This window comes from Hippoglossus hippoglossus, chromosome 6, assembly GCF_009819705.1.
Source record: "Hippoglossus hippoglossus isolate fHipHip1 chromosome 6, fHipHip1.pri, whole genome shotgun sequence".
Taxonomy (NCBI): Eukaryota; Metazoa; Chordata; class Actinopteri; order Pleuronectiformes; family Pleuronectidae; genus Hippoglossus; species Hippoglossus hippoglossus.
The window spans coordinates 2,818,028-2,828,829 of record NC_047156.1 but is presented as its reverse complement, the minus strand read 5'-3'; the positions used below and the strand labels follow the sequence as shown (position 1 = coordinate 2,828,829).

The 10,802-nt window shown below is 44.3% G+C and overlaps 1 protein-coding gene across 3 annotated transcripts in view; it reads left to right on the top strand.

Moving 5' to 3' along the window:
- The first annotated feature begins 3,633 nt into the window (after positions 1-3,633).
- kiaa1549la (KIAA1549-like a) overlaps positions 3,634-10,802 on the top strand; it is an 84,579-nt gene continuing 77,410 nt past the window's right edge. For all 3 annotated transcript variants that reach the window (XR_004614234.1, XM_034589349.1, XM_034589348.1), the window contains exon 1: positions 3,634-4,077. Coding sequence is in view for 2 of the 3 variants with exons in the window: in XM_034589349.1 (XP_034445240.1) it covers positions 3,846-4,077 (232 nt within the window). In the remaining variant the exon portion in view is untranslated. The remainder of the gene's footprint in view (positions 4,078-10,802) is intronic.

The following is a 10,802-nucleotide window of genomic DNA, read 5'->3' as shown; positions in this document are numbered from 1 at the left end:
ATGAGTTTTCTTTTTTTTTTTTTATTCTGTTGCTTTTTGGTGTGTGTGTGTGTGTGTGTGTGTGTGTGTTAATGTGTTTTTTGTGTGTGTGTATTTAGTATCAGTATTTCAAACGTAGGCTGGGTTCACTCTTTGATTCTGTAACCGGTGTCGTTGACGTATTATTGTGTTTCACGTTTTATTTTTCCTCTGATTACACAGCTTTTGTTTCTCCGTTATCGGACTGTGTTCGCGACTCTACGTACTGTACGACTTAGTGCCTTCCTTCAAACAAGCGGCTGACGAGGCGACGTCTCGCGTGGACATCAAAGCGGTTTCTGAAATTCGTTGACTCAATTCCTCCTGAAGGGGGAATCAGCTCCTGTTCTCACATCTAAAAAAAAAAAAACCCAAAGTTGTGTGTTTGACTACGACGAGGACGGAAAACAAACAGAATCCTAAGAAAGTCAGGGATTGTGTTACTGTGCTCGCCACCGACACCGTGCAGTGCTAAGAAACCTGGGGCCTGAATATACACAAGTACAGAGCTTTACTCTCACACCGTGAATGTATTTGTGGACGTCAACACATCTGCTTTTGGTTCCGCGGATGAGTTGTTGCATTTCTAATGGCTACACAGCATTTCTCTCTCATTCTGTGACGGGGGGGGGATGTTGATAGTTGGAGTTTGCAGCTAGATGTCGCCATGTGTTTCCGTCAGGGCTTCTTTCAAAATGCTTTATCAATCATACTCAAAGTGTTGATCCAAAGCTGTCATCTACTCATTGTACTACCTTGTAATTGTTTGGCTATATGGCTTATTAAGTAATGGGTTTATTTTGTGTACTCGTCTAAATATTCTACCGTGTTGACGATCCTTAAACAAGAGGATGTGCTCTGTTCAGCTTGGAGTGCAGTCTATTATTATTATAACTGATTGGTGCGTGTGTGTGTGTCTGTGTGTCACACAATCGTGATCTGTACTTAAAGTGCTGTGCAGCCTCGCTCCTCGATATTCTCTCTGTCAGCTCGCCGCCTGTGATGAAATGTGCCCACCTCAGCGATGCACCGTAATTCCCCCCCCCCCCCCCCCCACTCTGGGTTGATTGTTTCTGACGGATAATCCCGTCTCACTGCAGCTTTACCCCGACGGCGTCAAAGTCACCAGAGGGTCACACACCCACGTTCAAATATTCAAACAAGCACCCGGAGCCTTAGATGACAGAGCAGGGACTCTTCAGATACTAAAACTAACCCTGAAACATGGGGGGGGGGGATTCTGCGTTAATTAGTCATTAAAAAACAAAAATCCCTCTTTGAAAGTAGAACGTACCTCTGCCGAGACACAACAGTCGATTTAAATTCTATCGAGCTGCACACACTCAGAAGCTGCGTCTCGACTGCAGGAACTTTGACCCTGGAACGAGGAACCTTTACTGGAACTTTTTGCTCCTGGGTCCAGAATCTAGATCAATTCTTTCTGACCCATAACAAGTGATAGATATCAGTAGCATAGATTTGACCTCATGTAGGGGACTGATTAATCGCTGGAAGACTGATGACTGTGTTAACAATGCTCGATACGATACACACCAAAGTTTAATGGATTCTTTCTTGGCTTAGTGGAAATTCGTTGGGTAGTTTTTGTGTAATCTTGTTCACAAAGAAACAAACAAGAATTCAACGCTCTCTATTTTGGCCTCGAGGGTTTTGGTCCCTGTTCTGCTTTGATCGGGCCCCACACGTCTGAAACCACCCCCCCCCCCCCTATAAACACTCATCTCATTTGGGTCCAGGGCGGAAAACAAACAGTGTGAAATTCGACTCCTAAGACGTTTTTAGGTAGATTTTTGTACCACAGCTATAATTGTGTTGACATTTATTGTATTTAGACACAAATATGTAGACTTGATTTGCTAAATTGAAACTGTTACTGTTCTAAATATGTGTAGGTTTGTGTGGCTTTATGAGTTAATTTGTGTTCCTTTGATTTGTTGTTCTTTTCCTTTTTAATGCTACACTAGTTTGACATGTAGCAACTGCACTGTGCAATATAAAACAATATGAGGACTGGGAAAATGATTATTTGGATGTAATAACGTGTCTTACCAGATTGCAGTCGTTTTTCTCCCCCCCCCCCCCTCTAGTTCTCAGTGAGTTCAATGTGACCAAGCCTTATGTACTTTGTCACAAAAAGCGGGTCCTTCTTGGTGACTCTTATTGGTGAGTGTCAAATTATGAATTGATGGTTGTACTATGTCAAGATTCACTTTGAATTAAAAAAATATCTTTTGCTTCACTCGCTGTTTGTCCTCTTTGTGTTTGGATTTACAGTAATTTAAGGTTTTTACGTTCTATTCTCATCCAATTGTACATTTAAAGATGGAAAAATACAAAGACACAAATACTAAGTACAATTTACTCAACAGTCTAAGTTTTTTAGATAAAGATAATACATTTATCACATCTGTACCATCGGCAAACATTCCTGTTGGTCTTACACGTTTCTCTCTTTTTGTAATTTGAAATTTGTGCAAACGAGCCGTTAATAACTTCTCCCATAATCCTCCCTGTGTGCGGCTTTGAGCTAATTAAATACATTTAGACGACATAACGCTGTGTTTACAGTTGATGGGTCCTGCAGGCTGATTTCACAATTATGTCTTTTACACTAAATTGGGCACAATGGGAACAGGTCTAATGATGGTTTTTTTCCCCAGTGGTGGCTGTCAGTGCCCTCAGCTGCCATCAGGGGTCGCCTGCCTCCTGCAGATCTGCCATTAACACATGTTCCAGCAGCAGAATTTGTGGTTGTCTGGATTTTTTAATGAAGCAGAAGCTTCACATTTTAAAATTAAGAGGAAACAAAGACACAGTTGTGAGTGTTGTTGTCTCACATCTCTGTTTTTAGAGGTTAGACAAAGAGGGATCAGACATTTTAAACCAGTATTATAACAAATGGCTTCTACCTGCTACAACTAAAGTTAGACACAAGACAGGAAGTTGGACAGTTTGGCCTTAAAAACTAAACCTATGGATTTGACTGAACAAAAAGAAATGCATTAGAACCCAAAGTGTACCACTAATACAAATAATATAGTAATAATAAGTCCTTTCATTGATATCGTGTTTTTAACAATTCTTGAATAGAATGACCAATGACAGAAACCCCAAAATGTATTTAATGTATACATTGATGTGTTTGTTTGGTCAATGTCCCATCCACTAACATGGAAGAAGCAGGTTTTATGACGTGAACGTGGTTCCGGAGGAGGATAACAACCGGCTCTTAGGCTACAAACCCGGTGTAAATGAATGTCATGGCTTACGGACACTTGGGCGACACCACAGGAGCCGTATTGAGGCACGTTATGGTTTTTTTCACTTAGTTTTTATTACGTTTTGAAGACGTGATCCCCATTGACTTCAATTGCATTGACTCCTGAGACTCCATAAGTGTTTTGTGGACTCAAGCACTTCACCCCCCCCACCCCCCCTCCCCCCCTCCATCGTCATAGTGTCGAGAAGACGATGAGTGAAGTTTCATTATTTGGGTGAACTCTCCCTTTAGCAGCACAAACCCGAGGCTCTTATTGTGAAGGCGCCTCCTTCGTGTTCCTGCTGCTTGCTGCGGGTTGACGCAGAGATGGAGCGCGCGCTGCGGACTCAGTAGAACATCACACGCACGGAGACGCATCAGGGAGAATTCAAGAGAATCCGCGAGTTTCCTCCTCGACCCTCGCAGCCTCCGACAGGCCCATGGAGAGCGGGGCCCCGCTTGTCCGCACCGGGGGCGCGTTGATCGGATGCCTGTGGCCACAGCTGCGCCGTTAGGTGTTTTCCATTCTGGATTAATTGGTTGACCGATGGCTCCCAAACATGCGCTCCTCTGCCCCGGGGTCGCAGGGATAACTGGGGAAGGAGACCCCCGCTCCTCCTCCTCCTCCTCCTCATGGATCCTGGATGCGGGGATGCTGGCCGTCCGCACGCCGAGGACCGCGCACCGGAGCCGGGCGCTGGGTGGGATGACGGCCCGGTGGTTTGTGGCGGGCGGCGCGGTGCTGATGCTGATGATGCAGAGCTGCTTGGCCGCTGACGGTAAGACGAAGCTGCTGCTGGTCTCCAGCCTGTGATGGTGGCCCCTTCATTCTGTGTATCTGCTCAGATCACAACCAGGAGGAGCAGCAGCTGGAGGATCTGATGATGTGTGGATGTGGCTTCTCATTAATGCAGATGTTTATTGGTGTGGGGCAGATGTGCATTCATCACACTTTTAAATGTGTTGTCATTTCTATGCGTCTGGAGCTGCTGTGCTGATCTGAGGGCTTTGTTTTTATTCTTATATCCTGTTAAAGGTTAATTAATCACCTTTAATTTGTCTGAGTACATTTTAAATATGTTTATTTTCGTGTGTAAAACCATCGGTGTTGGCGCGCGCAGGCCCTGATGGATGTCACGTCTCCAAACACGCAGCCAGGGCGCACGGTGGACCGCTGCGCTACGACGCACCGCACCGCACCGCACCGCACCGCACCGCAACACTCACCCACCGCGGCAGCTCCTCTGCATTAAAGAGGAAACTTTTCATTTAGTCAGAGCTGAGGCTCGAGGTCATCAAACTTCCAACACGATCCACAGGAGACGTGTTCATCGTCAGCATCACAGATTAATAATGAACGATCCTCAGGAGCCAAACTGAGAAAACACGAAAACAGCAGCAAAGGTTTGAGTCTCGTTGTCTCGAGTTTCTTTAACAGAAGAAAGAATCATAATTTAGATTCAGTTCATCACCTGATGTTCAGACCATTTACAGCTGATTTTACCAATGTTTCCATATTTTTCTTGAAGAGACAGGTTTTAACAAGGGAACATATTTCAGGTTATATGTATAGTTATTGTATTGAATGTGTTTTTGAGCCCTGAAGGTTCCTGACTGGACCTTTTTCTGCAGCGTGAACCTCGACTCTGGTTCTGTTTGTCATTTAGAATTGATCCAACCTTGCAGGAGGCCTTGGCTTCACATGGACAAGTTTGTATTGATCATATTTTTTGGATGATTTCTTGAGAACAAGTTGTGATCAAGTATAAATCCATGTGAAAACATTTGCACTAAAAGTGTTAAAATGTGACCAAAAATCACTAAATGACATATAAACACATACAAGTCATCAAGACGTCACATGTTCAAACAGGTCAACAGGTTTCTAGAGTCAATTTAAAGAATTTAACAAAAATAAAAACTATTTAACCTATTTAAATTTATTTGAGACGTTTCTGGATATTCTCCCGTCAGACAGGATGTGGATGGAATTTCAACTTTAGTGCTTGTGACTTTAAAGATGACATCTGATAAAAAATGTCACTTTCAAGGAACAGTGACTCAGTTCTTCTCAGGAGAAGAAAGTTTGATTTATATTTTACATTTCTTATTTGAATCTAATAAACCATGAATATCAAATGTGTCTATACGTCTGCACTTACAATACAATGAATGCACAAATGTAAAAAAGACTAAACACAAAAACCAGCGACGCTCTTCACCTCAGTTTCATAACAAACATGAAGGTCGACAGGTTGTCGGTCAAATGTTTTGGCTCCAAGGAATCCTTCTTCTTACTTTAATAATCAGAGCTGATAAAATATACTGAGCTTTTTGTAGTTATTAAACATTTTATTTGACAGAATAACAAAGCAGAAAAGATGCATATTTATTTTCTTAATTAAAATTCTATATATTTGGTTGTATTTGTGTTTTCCTTCGATATCTAGTTATCGAGTTTATGGTTAAACTGTAAAATATCAAGTCTCAATTATATTTGTTTGTCATAAGGGTTTGAAAACAACATCTTTGGAATCATTGCCTAATATTAAAAAATACATATCAGCTAATATCAGTGTTGACATTGACCCCAAGATTCTCATTGGTCAGGATCTAATTATAATTGGTAGAAACAACGTGACTTGAAAAACAACACGTTTCAAGTCGTCCTTCTACTTTTGATAAAATTCACTGATCGGGATTGGACCTTGTCTCTCTTACCTGGCTCCTGAAGCATTCGTCTCTTTTTCAGGTCATTTTACAGAGAAAAGGTTTCATTTGTACGATTGTGTTAAAACAACAATGGATGTTTTGGGGGCTGGTGGTTTCACTGGAGTGTGTGTGTGTGTGTGTGTGTGTGTGTGTGTGTGTGTGTGTGTGTGTGTGTGTGTGTGTGTGTGTGTGTGTGTGTGTGTGTGTGTGTGTGTGTGTGTGTGTGTGTGTGTGTGTGTGTGTGTGTGAGTGAGTGAGACATATAGAGTGTGGTCAAGAAGTCACATTAATGGGAAGTGATCCTGTGTGTGTGTCTCTGTGTGTGTCTCTGTGTGTGTGTGTCTCTGTGTGTGTGTAGGTGTTTTCTTTAAGAGATCTTCATCCCCAGTCAATAGCTGACATCTATTGGTCCACGTTGCCATGGGAACTGGTCTGCATCCAGTACTTTTTCTCTCCCTGTGCGTCTGCTTCAGTCCGTCAGGGATTGAAATAACCCTCTGAGTAAGAGTCAGGTTCGAGTCTGTTGCCTAATGATCGGCGTCGGATGACACATTAAACGCTGCGGAGCGCTGGGAAAACCTGCGGGAACTCAAACCTCCTGCCTCTCTCCTCTTCGCCGTCCAGTGTTCTGGTCGTGTGTGACTCACCCGCCCGCACGCTGTTGTTGGAATTAATCATCATTTGTGTACGTGACCCTTTCCCCCTCCTCCTGTAGCAGACACAGTTTTACAAACAGGTCAGGGAGGCAGGAGCACGGCGGCGCAGTGTCCTGCTGTCATTTGGATTCAGCTGCAGCGTCCGGAGCTCGGGGGAGAGAGGGAAGATTAAACTGGACTGAAGCCACGAGTCTAATTTGTTCCTAATTAACTTGAGGAAATGGAAAGATGGTAGATTGTCTTTTGTTTTTATATCTGTAAACAGAATAGAAAAACAACAAATACCTCTAACTTTAAAACTGACACACTCCAAAGTTCCTCAGACAGTGGTGGAGATTTAATAAAAACGTATTGCTGTCTTGTTTGGACGTTTCTAAATGAGTCTGGCTGCTCTGATGCAGTTGCGCTAATTAACGTAAAGGTGAATGTTTTCAAAAAGCGGAGATGATGCACGACTTAATGATTCCCGTGATATTTAGAAGAAGGATTTGTCTCGTTACAGGCTGAGCACGAGACGACGTGTTTACTCGTTTGTCTCGGCGTTAAACCCCTGCGGTGTAACGACCTGGGCGGGGCCGTGAGTAGATTGAACGTCCAGCCACAGCGTCGTTGATAAATCATCTGCTGCCGTCACTTGCAGCGATCGATGGTGCTGATTGGCTGCAGTGACGCCCGGCCTCCTCTCGGCCTCCTGTGGCTTCTGGGGGCCCGAGGATCCCAGCGCCGAGAGTCTGATTCAAAAGTGTCCTGTGAAGCATCGGAGGGAAAAGTGATGTTAACACTGTTCCAGTCGTTGAGTTTCCTGCTGAGGATGAAGCAGGGGGGGGGGGGGGGGGGGGGGAGTGAGCAGGTAATCAGCCGGATTCAGACGCTCACCAAGGCTGAATGTAAATGTGACGGCAGGGTCGATGCAATTTCAGCTCAAAGTCGAGGTTTGGCCCCGAAATAGCGTTTTTATATTCTCGCTGCCGCACAATCAGCCTTGATGAGACGAGGATGTTCAGGTCTGTCGCAGCGTTAGAGCTGATTTGGAAACAAAGCAGTGGAACCAAATCTGGGTTTTTGTACTGAATTATCAAAAAGGGATGAAATCTATAAATATGTATCTGTGCAGAGCTTCATTAAACAAGTTGTATCGTGTCACCTCCTGCGTTTTGTCGAGTTTCGCTCCACATTGTGGTGAATTCCACCAGGTCCCCGGTGCACTTAAGCCCGGCGCTCGTGTTTAATGCATGCGGAGCGTCGGATGTGAAGCCTCTGGAAGCTGTGATGATGGCTGACAGACGAGAGCACTTGCTCCCCAACAAACCGGCTTCATCCGATGTCACTTCTCGAGGATCCTCGCTCGGTCGCTCAGCTCATTGGTTTGGGAAACTCTGACAAATTGAGTGAATGGCACCCGCCGTGTTCAGTCTCAGCAAATCACATTTTCCCGAGATCCAAGCCAAAGGGTTCCAGAAGCCACAGTTCACTTCTGCTCAATTTATCTCATGTCACACTGTGTCTATTAAAAAACGCTTGTCGCCCAAACTCTGGAAAATGAGGCACAGAGCGAAGTGACGCTCTTCACCCTGAGATCCGTGAATAATCGATTCATCACTAATCAATCAAGTTTGTTCTCAGGAATAAGGAGCATGTGTTCCGTCCTTGTTTTCTCTTCCAGGACAAACTCGACGATTGCCAGTTGTGACTATATTTAGTTGGAACATGCTGTATAGCTCCAAGCATCAGGGTTGTTGCTATGGTTACCTGCAGCATGGCACAGAGTGCTGATTGAAAATAAAGGAGACATATCAGGCTCTTTCAGCTTTTCTTTTCCTCTAGTGTGATTATGAAGGGTTTTTGTGAGTGTAACAGTTCTGCAAAGTTAAAAAAGCCCAAATAAAGACACCAACACTTCTGCGTGAGGGGTCGGGTACCGAAACACGACCGGTTCCTTCCGGACTGAATCACAGCACAGGTTGTGGAGCCTGAGCTCGCTACAGAAATCGTTTCCCTGCTCATAGGCAACATTAGCATCACCGCACAAGTCCAGTTAACGTTACACAGAACTCCGGAGGCAACACAGTCTCTACACGGCTCTGGTGTGGCTGCATGTCGCTCTGTGTACTCCTCTACATGCCACGACTCTACGCTGTGAAACAGGGAGAATCGTCCGGTCCTGCAATAACAATAAAAACCCCTAAAACAAATTAATGAGTTAAGTCAACAGATATGCTTTTACTGTGAAACAGCCACAGGAAGTGATACAAATATTAAATTTCCACTGAAACTGTGTTGAAAGATTGTTAGGAAAATAGGAAAGTTGTGACTCTGCATATTAAAGTTAAGTATACTTTAAACTGTTAAGTTAAATTTCAACTTCCAATTTGCCTCAGCAATAAAATAATCTTCTCATTTCTATCTTCTTATCGTCAAACTGTGGTTTTGTGCTTTTTTTAAAGTTCTAGGCACCGAAGCCGTTTTTAAAAGTCTGAAAAAAGCCAAACGATACCGGACCCTGGTCATGTGACATCACGATGCCCCCCAGTGGTTAAAAAGTTGATCCTAAAGTATGATTTAAACCGACACCTATTTATCCATCCACATTATCTCGTCTTGTAACCACAGATCAGATGATTTAAACTCTTTTAAATCTCTATCGTAGAAAGTTCGAGCGGTAGCAGCTGCTCCTTCTCGGACATCAGCTGTTTGCGTCGTCACATTGTTGACGCTGCTCTGTTGGTTTTCTCCTGTGCCTGAAGAGCTCAGGTGATCAGAGGGGTCGCGGTACGTCCGACTCCAGCCAAGGCCAAAGATGTAGCACGTGGTCCCAGAGGACGGATGTGGAGGGCGTGGGGGGGGGGGGGGTCGAGGACTGCATCATCGCCGCACATGCTCTCTGCATTAAAGCAGCAGCGGCACGTTTTTAAAGGCTCTGCGTCTCTGTGCTGCTTTAATTATGCAGCAGAAAACTGAATGTGGTGGAAGTTTGGTGAATCTGACAATAGAAAGTATTTAAGTTACATAATGGACGTGGGTGATGATCTAATGAGCTGTGGCAAAGACAGCTTGTCACAATAAAAGCCTCATTGCCTTTTTTTTTTACAATTCCTCCGTTCTTTAATGGCGCTGTCAGTCCTCTCGGTGTTTGTGGTTCACCGCAGAGACTCGTCTCACTGCGGCCGCCTGGGGGACGACGCCGGCTGTCACGCTAAACGACTCCGCTGGCAGCCTCACTGTTGCCAGGCAGAAACACAGAGGAGCAGCTTGTTGTATGAGTAAGATAAACCAGAGTGATATGATCGAGCCAACTCCCAGTCCTACTGTGAAGACACACAGACACACACACACACACACACACACACACACACACACACACACACACACACACGCACTTTCATGATTTCAGAGGACATTACATTGATTTCCTGGAGACTTACCCGAACCTTATTGTAGGTAATACTTCTCTAACCTTGACCCTAACCTAACCTTTGCCTTAACTTTAGTCTTATCTTAACCTGGTCTTCACCCTAAAATTTTGTTTTATTATAAAGGTGACTTGGTTTTTGTCCCCATAAGGAAGACGAGTCCCCAAAATGTGTAAACAGGTTCAGGTCCCCACAACATCAGCAATACCTGGATCACACACACACACACACACACACACACACACCTTCCAGAAATAGATGACTATCTCTAGAGTGCAGCAGAAAGAATCTGAGTGTAGCATTAAACGTGCGTGTGTGTGTGTGTGTGTGTGTGTGTGTGTGTGTGTGTGTGTGTGTGTGTGCGTGTGTGTGTGAGGACTCATCTTAAGAACTGTATCTCCTCAGCTTCAGCAGGTTCCTTGGTACGAACCACGCGCTGCAGTAGCTCCTCTGGATAAACAGATCTTATGATCTTAATTAAAAACACTCTGTATTTCTCTAACGTGCCGCGGCTCCGAGAGGTTGCGTGTTTTTCCGGAAGGTTAATTATTTTCCTACGGTCCCGTTTGAGAAGCGCTTTGATGTGCGGAGCATCTTTTACACGAGGACACGTCTCGTGTTCGAAGCTCAGTCATGTGTGTGCACGTGGTTCACAGTCTGTTTCATGTCATGCAATGTGCTTTGTGTAGTGTGTACATCTTAACGTGTCCACGGGGAATTCACAGT